General features: G+C 56.5%; 1 protein-coding gene across 1 annotated transcript; it reads left to right on the forward strand.

The window, feature by feature from the left end:
• Positions 1 to 1,420: 1,420 nt before the first annotated feature.
• On the forward strand, positions 1,421 to 12,497 carry LOC116800031 (keratin, type II cytoskeletal 4-like). The gene is made up of 9 exons (XM_032713550.1): positions 1,421 to 1,984; positions 3,681 to 3,895; positions 4,957 to 5,017; positions 5,308 to 5,403; positions 7,661 to 7,825; positions 8,773 to 8,898; positions 9,836 to 10,056; positions 11,172 to 11,200; positions 11,344 to 12,497. The coding sequence occupies exons 1-9, from the start codon at positions 1,421 to 1,423 to the stop codon at positions 11,766 to 11,768; spliced, it is 1,902 nt and encodes a 633-aa protein (XP_032569441.1). The 3' UTR covers positions 11,769 to 12,497.

Raw genomic sequence — 12,497 nt, forward strand, 5'->3', positions numbered from 1 at the left:
CCCTGGCACAGGTTTCCCAGAGAAGCTGTGGCTGCCCCTGGATCCCTGGAAGTGTCCAAGGCCAGGCTGGAGGAACCCGGGATAGTGGGAGGTGTCCCTGCACACACAGGAGTGGAACTGGATCATCTTTAAGGTCCTTTCCAACCCAAACCATTCCACAATTCCATGATGTTTCCTGGAGGAAGTGTCCCTGCCCACGGCATGGGGCTGGAACTGGATCATCCTTACAGTCTTTTCCAGCCCCAAAACATTCCATGATTCCATGATCTTTCCTGCTGGAAGGTGTCCCTGTCCATTGCAGGGATTAGGATGGGATCTTTTTTACAGTCCTTCCAACCCAAACCATTCCATGATCTTTCCTGGTAGAAAGGGTCCCTGCCCACGGCAGAGGGGTGGAACTGGACCATCTTTAAGGTTCTTCCAACACAAACCATTCCACAATTCCATGATCTTTCCTAGAGGAAGGTACCCCTGCCCATGGCAGGAGTTGGAACCAGATGCTCTCTAAGGTCCTTCCAATCCAACCATTCCACAATTCCATGATTTTTCCTAGAGGAAGGTGCCCCTGGCAGAATTTGGAACTGGATAGTCTCTAAGGTCCTTCCAACCCAAACCATTCCCCAGTTCCACGATTTTTCCTAGAGGAAGGTGCCCCTGCCCATGGCAGAGGGGTGGAACTGGACCATCCCTGAGGTCCCTTCCAGCCCAAACCACTCCACCATTCCACGATTCTCCGACTCCCAGTTTCCCCGAGCAGCCTCCCCGTGACCAAACTCGTCCTCGGCACCGTCTCACACCGTCCCAACTCCGCCGACGCGGAAATTCCCGGTGCCACGAGCCGGCTGCGGCCGAATTCCCTGCGAGATCCCTGCAGGAGGAGGGAACAAACGCTCCCGAGAAGGCTCCCGACAGCTCCAGGGCTGTTCCTCGGTGGATCCACCCTCCCTGTGCCCCGGTCGTGGCTCCAGAGCCCGCCCTGGGCTGCCCGGGGACCCCGGAGAGGCGGCATCGCCACGACACTCCTGCGGGAGGTCCCTGACACGTAATTAAACGCTGTGGTGAAACCCGACCGTAAACAAGCCATGAATAAAAACCCCTTGAATTATTTTGCTAAACTATAATTACACAATAAGGAAGCAGATTAATTAAGTAAAATACAAGTCCTGAAACCGAAGCTTGCAAGCAAAGCAGTTTATTTTAATTTCCACATTATTTCGCATGAGATACAAGTGTTTGCTGTGGGTTTGAAATGTTGGAAGCCATTCCTCGCTGCCAGGCAGGCCAAACCCAGCGGATAAATTAAATTTTTGCATCTCAGGCACCTCCTGAAACGTATATAAGGGGAAGGGCCGCGCCTCGGAGGAGCCACAGGAGATCTCCTCTGCCTCTCCCTCCGCTCCGCGCCGCCGCTCCCGCCGCCATGAGTCGACAGTGCTACACCTCGGGCTCCATCCTGGGCCGACGGGGCTTCTCCTCGGCCTCGGCCGTGTGCGGGCTGGGCCGCGGCAGCGCCGGCTCGGCCTCGGCGTGCCAGCCCTCGGCCCGGCGCTGCGGCCTGGGCGGCTTCAGCAGCCGCAGCGTCTGCGACCTGGGCCGGGGGCAGCGCATCTCCTTCGGCGGCGGCTGCCGCGGGGGGGTCCTGGGCGGCCCCGCCGTCGGGCGCTGCGGCGTCGCCTTCGGCCCCCCGGGACGCTTCGGCGTGGGCCCCGTCGTGGGCTTCGGCGGCTGCGCCGGCGGCTTCGGCGGCCTGGGCGGCTACCGCGGGCTGGGCGACGGCGTGGCCGTGGGGGGCTACGGCGGAGGGCTCGGCGTGGGCCTGGGCGTGGGCACGGGGCGCTCCGAGGGCATCCGCGGCGTCAGCATCCACCCCGAGCTGCTGAAGCCCCTGTGCGTGGGCGTGGACCCCGAGGAGTGCCAAGTGAGGACCCACGAGAAGGAGCAGATCAAGAACCTCAACAACCAGTTCGCCTGCTTCATCGACAAGGTCAGGGGCAGGGGCAGGGTCAGGTTTAGGATTAGGATTAGGGTTAATGGCTCCCTCTGTCCCTGTGTCCCCGTGCTCTGAGGGCTGTGGTGTCCCCCCCTGGGGGCTCCTTCCAGTGGGACAGATCGTGGAATTGTGGAACGGGTTGGGTTGGGTTGGGAAGGATCTTAAATGTGATCCAGTTCCAGCCCCTGCCATGGGCAGGGACACTTACCTCTAGGAAAGATCATGGAATTGTGGAACGGGTTGGGTTGGGTTGGGAAGGATCTTAAACGTGACCCAGCTCCAGCCCCTGCCATGGGCAGGGACACTTTCCTCTAGGAAAGATTGTGGAATTGTGGAACGGGCTGAGTTGGGTTGGGTTGGGAAGGATCTTAAACACGATCCAGTTCTACCCCCTGCCATGGGCAGGGACACTTTCCTCTAGGAAAGATCATGGAATTGTGGAACGGGTTGAGTTGGAAGCATCTGAAAGATGATCCAGTTCCACCCCCCTGCCATGGGACCCCTTCCATTAGGAAAGATCATGAAATTATGGAATGGTTTGGGTTGGAAAGGACTGTAAAGATGATCCAGTTCCACCCCATGCCATGGACAGGGACCCCTTCCAGTAGGAAAGCTCATGGAATGGTTGGGTGGGAAGGGACCTTAGAGACGATCCAGAGACGCCCCAGGAGATATTTCTCCTGGCAGCCTGACATCCAAACCCTCCTGATGGAGCAGGGTGCTCCTGACCTGGGGACACTCTGGATTTAAGTCTCACACCGAGGCAACCCCACAGGTGCTGCACCTCTGGATGGTCACCAACCCACCAAAGAGCTCCACCGGGGGCAGCTCCAGGGATTCAGTAAATCCAGAGCTGTGGGAGAGGGGATGGAGGCACGGGAACGTAAAGAGGCAAACCAGGAAGTTTTATTCAAAGTGCAGAACCTGACGTTGTTCTCACAACTCTGTGAACCCCGAAGGACTTTTGTGTTCTTGAAGCTGTGCTTCATCGAGATGGGGAAGGACAGACTTGGCTAAAATCAAATGAATAATTTTAATTTCTCTGTCCCTCCGCTCTGGGAACGAAATGATTCGGTGATTTCCTAAGAACACGTAATTTATCACTGTTTCCTTAGCTAAACTGAAGGGTTTCTGTGCCTGTTCAGAGACTCCCTCTGGGAAATGATTTTTCAAACGGCAAAAAAAATTTGCTGTGTCTGATCTGCTCCTGCTTTTCCTTGGGAGTTGTTCAGCAGCTGGAAAAACCGAACCAAGCCAGGAGGAGCAGCTCCCAGCTGGAGAAATGACTTATTCATGACCCATCAAGGCTCTCAGAGAGCCTTTAATCTGGCAGTGAAAGGCATGATAAGTACCCGCGGTTAGAGCTGAAATCAGATACACCCAAATGAGATCCAGGATGGAGCTGCCGGTGCTGGAGAGGCTCATCCCTGCCCTGGATGGGGCTGAGGATCCTCCAAGGGAAGGGGAGGTGTCTGGCTGAGCCCCGATCGGCCTCAGCACAGAGCACAGGCTTTGATGTTGCCCAGCCTGTGATACGAGTCCTGGGTGGGACCAGCCCGAGCTCACAGGAGATGCTGGGCCCGCTCCACCATTTGCAATTCGGATTTTTGCCTTTTGCAAGTGGAGAAACCCCTTTTTCGCCCGGGCCAGGAGGGAGTTTCCTGACACTCCCAACCCCTCCCGTCCCCAGGTGAGGCTGCTGGAGCAGCAGAACAAGGTGCTGACCACCAAGTGGGAGCTGCTGCAGCAGTATGTCCTGCCAGCCTCCCGCAGGAACCTGGAGCCCGTGTTCGAGAACTTCATCTGCAACCTGAGGAAGCAGCTGGAATGTGTGATGGGGGAGAGGGAGCGGCTGGAGAACGAGGAGCGCTGCCTGCGGGACCTGGTCCAGGAGTTCAAGTGCAAGTAAGTCCCGGCCGGAGGGAATCTGCGCTCCCGGGGGGTCGCTGCCCGGAGAGGGAATCCCGGGAGGCTGCACTGGATGTGTCCAAAACCCGGGACACGGGGCAGGGCACGGCAGGACCGGGCTGGTTTCCTGTGCCGGGGTCCCACCACTGCACTCCGGGTGCTGGAGCTGGACTGGGAGAGCTCCTCAGCCCCAGTTTCCTCAGGGACAGAGACAGGGAGCCGCTTCTCCTCTGCCTCCTGCTCTCGCCCGTGGTTTGCCACGTCAGATCTCCCCCGTATCTGTGCCTGGGGCTCCCCCACATCTGTCCCACAACACCCGCAGCCTCTTTATCTCCACCCCACCTTTCACCCACATCTATTGGGGTTCCTTCTCCCTTCCCGGAGGGAATGTGGGAGGGGGTTTGTCAGTCTGAGCCGCAGCCACCCCTGGACACCTCCCCGTGTGCTCTGCTGAGCCACAGACCGGGACACCGCACACCCCTTTCTCCAGGGATTTTCCAGCCCGGCACCTCGGGGGCTTTTCTTGCTGAGCCACCCCCACGAAGGTCCAGCTCACAGCAGCGTCCTCTTGGGAAAGCTCTTGCAGTTCCTGACTCATCCCTGCTCGACTTTGCTCCCGCTGCCCTGGCAGTGTCACGGCTTGCTCAAGCTCCTGACCCCCCCCCGGGGCGTTTTTGGCCACAGTCTCCCCAAAACCCCCCCGGGCAGAGTCCTGGGCGCTTCAGAGAAACGTCTCACAAAGCAGCGGGGCTGGGAGAGGCCAAGCCAAGCCTCCAGCCCGGGCCAGGGCTTTGCCTTTCTCGTGGTTTGGCCCCGTTTTCTGCCCTCTGACTCCAAACCGCCCCGAACCGCGGAGCGTTTCAAACTGCTGAGCAAAGGGAGGGGAGAAACGGCAACAAAGCGAAAAACAATAATGAAAGAAGAGTTGCCAAAGCCAAGTCTCACTTCCCAGGGTCTCCAAGAGCCGCCTGGGGGACGGAGGGGGGACCCCCAGGGCTCGGGACCCCTAGGGTTTGGGACCCCCAGGGCTCAGGACCTCCCGTTCTCTCTCCTTGCAGGTACGAGGATGAGATCAACAAGCGCACGGCGGCCGAGAACGAGTTCGTGGTGCTCAAGAAGGTGAAGTCACCCCAGGGACCAGCTGGGAGAGGGCAAAACCAAGGGGAGAAGGGGCCAGGAGGGACGTGGGGAGTCCCGGCACCACGGCACTGCCCGAGGCCTCGCCGGGCAGCCCCAAAAATGAGGCAGCTCCACGAATTGGGAGAACCTCGGGGAGGTTTTTCAGCACAGAAAACACAAAGCCCGGGCTGGAAACAGTGAGGTTTCCTCCAGACCCTACAGCAACGCCGGGCTCTGCCCCGGTCCCCGCTCCTTTCCCCTCCGCTCACGCGTCCCCGGTGCCTCCGCAGGACGTGGACTGTCTGTACCTGACCAAGGAGGAGCTGGAGGTGCGGGTGGGGCTCCTGCGGCAGCAGCTCGAGTTCCTCAAGTGCATCTACGCCGAGGTGAGAGCTCCGGGCCCCCCCTGCTCCCCCAAACCAGGGCCAGGAGAAGGCGGCCTCGCTGAAAGCCCCGCGATGGCAGCCCCAAAACCCAGCGATGGCAGCCCCAAAACCCAGCGATGGCAGCCCCAAAACCCAGCGATGGCAGCCCCAAAACCCAGCGATGGCAGCCCCAAAACCCAGCGATGGCAGCCCCAAAACCCCGCGGTGGCAGCCCCAAAACCCAGCGATGGCAGCCCCAAAACCCAGCGATGGCAGCCCCAAAACCCAGTGATGGCAGCCCCAAAACCCAGCGATGGCAGCCCCAAAACCCAGCGATGGCAGCCCCAAAACCCAGCGATTGCAGCCCCAAAACCCAGTGATGGCAGCCCCAAAACCCAGCGATTGCAGCCCCAAAACCCAGTGATGGCAGCCCCAAAACCCAATGATGGCAGCCCCAAAACCCAGTGATGGCAGCCCCAAAACCCAATGATGGCAGCCCCAAAACCCAGCGATGGCAGCCCCAAAACCCAGTGATGGCAGCCCCAAAACCCAGCGGTGGCAGCCCCAAAACCCCCGGGGGGGTGTGAACAGAATTATCACACACACTTCGGGAAGGCAAAAGGGGGGGCTTGGTTTTCTCCTGCATTGTTACCTCCCAAATTCTGATCCAAGCCAACCCGGGATGGCCAGATATTTTTAGTGCTTTTTTTTACTTTTACCTTTTTTATTTATTTATTTATTTATTACATTTTTTTAAAATTTTTAACATCTTTTCGCATCGCATTTTGCACTTACCATCTTTTGACTTTTTTCAGCTTTTTTTTTTTTTTAACATCAGAATATTTTGATGGCAGTAACGCTTCCTATTTGTATCAGAATTTATACATATATATATTTTATATATATTATATATTATATTTTACAATATATATTTATATATTATATTATATATAATACATATAATATAACATATATTATAAATACTGATATGAATATATTTTTATATATAATATAAATGTAATATTTATAATGTATATTTAATTATATATAATATATAATATATATAATATATAATATATATAATATATACATATAATATATAATATACATTATATATACATATAAAATATAATTTTTATATAGTATATTATATATACATATATATTATATACATATAATATATATAATATATGATATATAATATATACAATATATGATATATAATATATATTATATATTATATGATATATATTATATATTATATAATATATATTTATATGATATATATATTTATATGATATATATATTTATGTTTATATCAGTATTTATATCAGAATACTTTGGTGAAAGCAACACTTCTGCCTAAAACATCACAAGTTTTTTAAGAAAACACACGGGGATGGTTTGAATTGACCCCTTTTTGAGCTGAGACCCTCCCGGGGGAGCTCAGTGGGGCCCAAAGGACTCACCCTCGAGGGTCTCACAGCCAGAAAAACGCTGGCAAAGAGGGAATTGCCCCCCCCAAATCCCAAACTGTGCCACCAAAACAGGTCCCAGCTTCCAGTTCCCGCTGGAGACCCGTCACCCGAGCGCAGGATCCCGTCCTGCACTGGGGGGTTTTTGGGGGAGAAGCTTCCCTGGTGCTCCCCCCTCTCCCAGCCACCCCCGGGCTGGGCTGGGGTGGGTCAGGGATGGTTCTGATGCTCCCTGGGTGGGTCAGGGATGGTTCTGATGCTCCCTGGGTGGGTCAGGGATGGTCCTGACGCTCCCTGGGTGGGTCAGGGATGGTCCTGATGCTCCCTGGGTGGGTCAGGAGTGGTCCTGATGCTTCCTGGATGGGTCAGGGGTGGTTCTGATGTGCCCTGGATGGGTCAGGGATGGTCCTGATGTGCCCTGGGTGGGTCAGGGATGGTCCTGATGTGCCCTGGGTGGGTCAGGGATGGTTCTGACATGCCCTGTGTGGGTCAGGGGTGGTCCTGATGTGCCCTGGATGGGTCAGGGGTGGTCCTGACATTTCCTGGATGGGTCAGGGATGGTCCTGATGTGCCCTTGGTGGGTCAAGGATGGTCCTGACATGCCCTGGATGGGTCAGGGATGGTCCTGACGTTCCCTGGATGGGTCAGGGGTGGTCCTGATGTGCCCTGGGTGGGTCAGGGGTGGTCCTGATGCTCCCTGGGTGGGTCAGGGATGGTCCTGATGTGCCCTGGGTGGGTCAGGGGTGGTCCTGACATTTCCTGGATGGGTCAGGGGTGGTCCTGACATTCCCTGGGTCCCGCAGGAGAGAGCCCAGCTGGACTGCCAGCTCTGTGACACCTCGGTCATCGTGCAAATGGACAACAGCCGCGACCTGGACATGGAGGGCATCATCAAGAGCGTGGAGTGCTGCTACGAGGAGATCGCCCAGAAGAGCAAGGCCGAGGTGGAGGCTTTCTACCAGACCAGGGTGAGTGAAATCCCTCCAGACACCACTCCTGGGACCCCCCTCTGTCCTCCACCCGCCCCACGCTGCCCGTGTGGGTTCAGGGCCGCAGGGTCACACCTTGGGGGGTAGAAGGGACCCCTCGGGGGGGTCACCTTGTGAGAGAAATTCCTCCCTCGGATTTGGAAAGGCGGCAAAAACTCCCGAAACAAAAAGGAAGGATTTATTCAGCGCGCCGGGTCCGGTCTCACACCGAGTTCTTTGGGGAGAAAAGACCCCTTGGGTTTAAATTTCGTGCATTTTTTAGTTTTACAAAATCCCACCTTTTTTCAGATGAGCTCAATATGCTCACTTTTGCCTAAAAAGGTTTCTTTTCTCTGAAAAAGGGGCTTTCCCTTCTTTCTAATTGGCCACTCTGTCAGAAGTGATGGATCTTCCTTTGTTCTTAGCCCCAAGAGAGAAAAGAAACCCCCCTGTGGATCAAACTCTCACCTGGCCCCGAAAGATTTTAATTTTTAAGTTTTAAGTTTTTGCATTTCCCTTAACTGGCCAAAAAAAAGACCCTGACACCCGAGATTTGGACATCTCACAGCTTCACCACACGCCTGTAAAACCCTGCTTTTGTTTCTCATAACCTGAACAAAGTCTGGCCAGAAAAAGAAAAAAACAACCCAAAAGCGACATTAAAAGTGTGGTTTGAGACTGTAGTGTAAAAGCAGAGCACGGCAGGTCATGGGGTTGCTTTGGGGATGTTTGAAGTGAGGTGGTGGGACAGACACTTCCCTGTGCACGCCCACGAGGAGCCTCGTTTTCCCAAGGGAAAATCTTGGAAAAGACCTCCGAGATTGCCCAGCCCGGCACCCACCCGGGACTGGGGCCTCGTCCGGGGCGAGAGGGGGTCTGGAGAGTCTCCACCTTCCCTGGAAGGGGCAGTTTGGGCCCGTTCCCACCGTCCCCTCCCCGTGCCACAGCTGGAGGAGCTGCACAGCAGCCGGGGCAAGTTCTGTGACGACCTGAGGAACAACCAGAGCGAGATCGCGGAGCTGAACAGGATGATCCAGAAGCTGCAGTGCGAGTCCGACAACGTGAAGAAACAGGTAGGACAAAAGGGTTGGATCCCACGGGGCTGGGAAACTCCTCCATCAAAGGGCTTCGTCCTCAGCAACTCCCACCCTGCAAGAACCCCCACCCCAGACTGGATCTGTTTGTGGCTTCAAATGCACTCAAAATACACATTAGAGAGCTTCAGATGCACACAAAATACACACAAAAGAGCTTCAAACGCACACAAAATACAGACAGAAGAGCTTCAAACACAAAGAGAAAAGTAGATTTATTTCTCACTTGGTGAATAAGAGGCTGGTTGGTTTGGCTGTAACAGGATCAGTGTTTCCTGAGTTCCCCACAGGGTGCAGACAACGGGTCCCTTCCCTTTCATCCCAAACTGCTCGGCCACCACCAATCCAAATGAAATCTTGGCTCTCTGACACTTCCTCCCTGAGAAATGAGGGGGTACAGGAACAACTCTGTTTATGCAGGAGATCCCTGTTTATATGTCCCCTGACCACCACCAATCCAGCTGAAATTTGGGCTCCCTGGCACTTCCTCACTGAGAAATGAGGGGTACAGGAGCAACCATGTGGAGATCCCTGTTTATATCCCCCCTGGCCACCACCAATCCAGGTGAAATTTGGGCTCTCTGGCACTTCCTCGCTGAGAAATGAGGGGGTACAGGAGCAACCCTGTGGAGATCCCTCAATATCACCACTGGTCACCACCAATCCAGCTGAAATTTGGGTTCTCTGGCCCTTCCTCGCTGAGAAATGAGGGGTACAGGAGCAACCCTGTGGAGATCCCTGTTTATATCCCCCCCTCACCCTCTTTGCCAAGAGAAGTCGTGGCTGGAGGTGCCCAAGGCCGGGTTGGCCGGGGCTTGGAGCGACCCGTGGGAGGTTGGGGTGGGACTGGCTGGGCTCAGAGGTGCCTCCCACCCTGAAGCACAGCACGGTTGTCCCCCTGTCCCCGTGTCCCCAGATCTCGGCCCTGCAAACAGCCATCTGCGACGCCGAGCAGCGCGGGGACTGCGCCCTCAAGGACGCGCGGCAGAAGCTGGTGGACCTGCAGACGGCCCTGCAGCAGGCCAAGGACAAGATGGCCTGTCTGCTCAGGGACTACCAGGAGCTGCTCAACGTCAAGCTGGCCCTGGACATCGAGATCGCCACGTACAGGACGCTGCTGGAGGGAGAGGAGAGCAGGTGGGAGCCTCGGGAGGAGGGTCGGGAAAACCCCGCAGGAGGAGAGGGAAAGGATGCACCCCAGGGGGCAGAGGGAAGCAGGGTCCCTTTCTCTTCCATGGGTGCAGAGAGGAAACAAGGTCCGTGTTCCATGGGTGCAGAGGGGAGCAGGTCCCCTTTTTTCTCCCCCGGGGGTGCAGAGGGGAACAGGGTCCCTTTTCTGTCCCCAAGGCAGAAGGGAACAGGGTCCCTTTTCTCACCCCATGGGTGCAGAGGGAGAACACCATCCCTTTTCTCTCCCCGTGGGTGCAGGGGGGAGCAGGGTCCCTTTTCTGTCCCAATGGGTGTAACATCACCCCTTTTCTCTTCCATGGGTGCAGAGGGGAGCAGGGTCTCTTTTCCCCTCTTGTGAGTTCAGAGGGGGAACAGGGTCCCTTTTCTCACCCTATGGGTGCAGAGTGGGTCCATTGTCCCTTTTCTCTTCCATGGGTGCAGGGTCCCTTTTCTCTCCCCAAGGGTGCAGAGGGGGAACAGGGTCTCTTTTCCCACCCTGTGAGTGCAGAGGGCAGCAGGGTCCCTTTTCTCTTCCATGGGTGCAGAGGGGGAACAGGGTCCCTTTTCTCACCCTATGGGTGCAGAGTGGGTGTATTATCCCTTTTCTTTCCCCAAGGGTGCAGAGGGAGAACACCATCCCTTTTCTCTCCCTGTGGGTGCAGAGGGGAGCAGGGTCCCTTTCCTCTCCGAACGGGTGGAACATCACCCCTTTTCTCTCCCCGTGGGTGCAGAGGGGGAACAGGGTTTCTTTTCTCTCCTCGTGGGTGCAGAGGGGGACCATCGCCCCCCTTTCCTCCTCCTCCTCCTCCCCCCAGCGCACTCAGATCCCCCGCCTCCCAAACACCTTAACATCCCCTCCAAAGGGAGCCTGGGATATCAGGATGTCCACCAAATGTTGGGATCCCGCCCCGCGGCGCTTCGGCGGGCGGTTTGACCCAGCTCCTCACACCCGAAGGTGCTGAAGGACCCGCCGGCTTTTTAAGGAGGCAGCGGCCGGGCAGCACCTCAGTTTGCTTTGAAAATGCCTCTATTCGAGGAATATTTCCCCAAACGCATCCCTGAGACGCCTCTTTTCCCCACAGGATATGCACCGGCAACCCCGTGAGCGTAGGTGAGTGGACGAACCCCCCGCTCCGTTCCCTTGACTTTAACTCCTGAATTATTTAACTCCTAAACTTCGAACCCTTCCCTAACCCCCCCCCAGCCGCTTTCGGCTGCCCCGGCGGTGACCGCGCGTGTTTTCTCTCCCCGCAGCCGTGGTGAGCGGCGGCGGCACGGTCGGGGAGTGCCGCTCGCTGTCGGGACTCGCCGGGAAATGCTCCGTCAAGGCCGGCGGGGCGGGCGCGGGGCTGGGGCTGGGGCTGGGGCTGGGCCCGTCCTTCGCGGTGGGCACTGCGGGCTTCAGCGCCCGCAGCGTCGACTGCCTGCCCAAGGCGGGCGGCGGCTTCGGGGCCCGCAGCGCCGCGGGCTGCGTGGGCAGGGAGGTGATGCCCGGCGTGGAGAGCGTCCAGTGCGCCCCCGCCGTGGGCAACCTGGGCAACCTGGGCAACCTGGGCGGCGTGGTGTGCGCCGGGGTGGAGCAGTGCGGGCCCGGCGCCGTCCTGCTGCCCGGCGCGGGGGTGTGCGGGGCGGGCAGCAGGTTCGGCACGGCCGTGCGCGTGGTCAGAACGACCCGGTAGAGAGTCCCCCCCCCACACCTCCCTCCTCGGCGCGTCGCCGTTGGAAAAAATAACCAGCATTTCTGCAGGAAAAAGAAACAAAACAGTGTTCCCCCCCTCTCCCTCTCCCTCTCCCCCCCCCGACAGCTCCGGGCATCACGCACCGTGCGCTCCGCGGGGCGCTCTGCCACGAACTCCCTGCAGGACCAAAAACCCGCCCTCCCTCTCGTGTCCTTAGTGCGGGAAAGTCCCCCCCAAACCGCCCCCCCCCCCCGCGCCCTGAGCCGGGTGAGGTTTTCATTTCAGAGCCCATCCCTGTCTCCGCGCATCCCCGCGGCTCCCGAGCGGCCCTGCCCCGCATGACCCCTTCCCCCCGGGGACTTGCTTTCCCCGACGCAGCTCTTGCAAAAGGATGAGAAATTTGCTCATCCCCGACTTCAGAGAGAGAAGCCACAGTTTAATTGTCCGAGACGAAGCTGCAGCTGTAATTTAACTCCTTTAATGACGGCAGAAAAGCCAATTTTTCCTGTTTACCGGAGGGTTGGTAACACTTATGTAAATTGGTCCGAGTTGCTCCACCGGGTTTGGCAGAGCAGAGTTTAATTACAGCCCGAGGAGCACCTTATATTTCTGTAGGTTAATGCATGAGTTGTTTTTCCTGTGTGTACCAGACAGATTTAAAGCTTTTCATGTGTAAGTGAACAGAGTTGATTACCCTTCGCTTACTCCAGCCTTTCAGCTGTGCCTTCA

The sequence above is a fragment of the Chiroxiphia lanceolata genome, chromosome 30 (assembly GCF_009829145.1).
Source record: "Chiroxiphia lanceolata isolate bChiLan1 chromosome 30, bChiLan1.pri, whole genome shotgun sequence".
Lineage (NCBI taxonomy): Eukaryota > Metazoa > Chordata > Aves > Passeriformes > Pipridae > Chiroxiphia > Chiroxiphia lanceolata.

Coding starts and splice junctions, on each gene's coding strand:
- LOC116800031 (XM_032713550.1), top strand. CDS start 1,421: ATGAGTCGACAGTGCTACACCTCGGGCTCCATCCTGGGCCGACGGGGC. Junction 1,985..3,680: donor TCGCCTGCTTCATCGACAAG/GTCAGGGGCAGG, acceptor TCCCGTCCCCAG/GTGAGGCTGCTGGAGCAGCA. Junction 8,899..9,835: donor CCGACAACGTGAAGAAACAG/GTAGGACAAAAG, acceptor CCGTGTCCCCAG/ATCTCGGCCCTGCAAACAGC.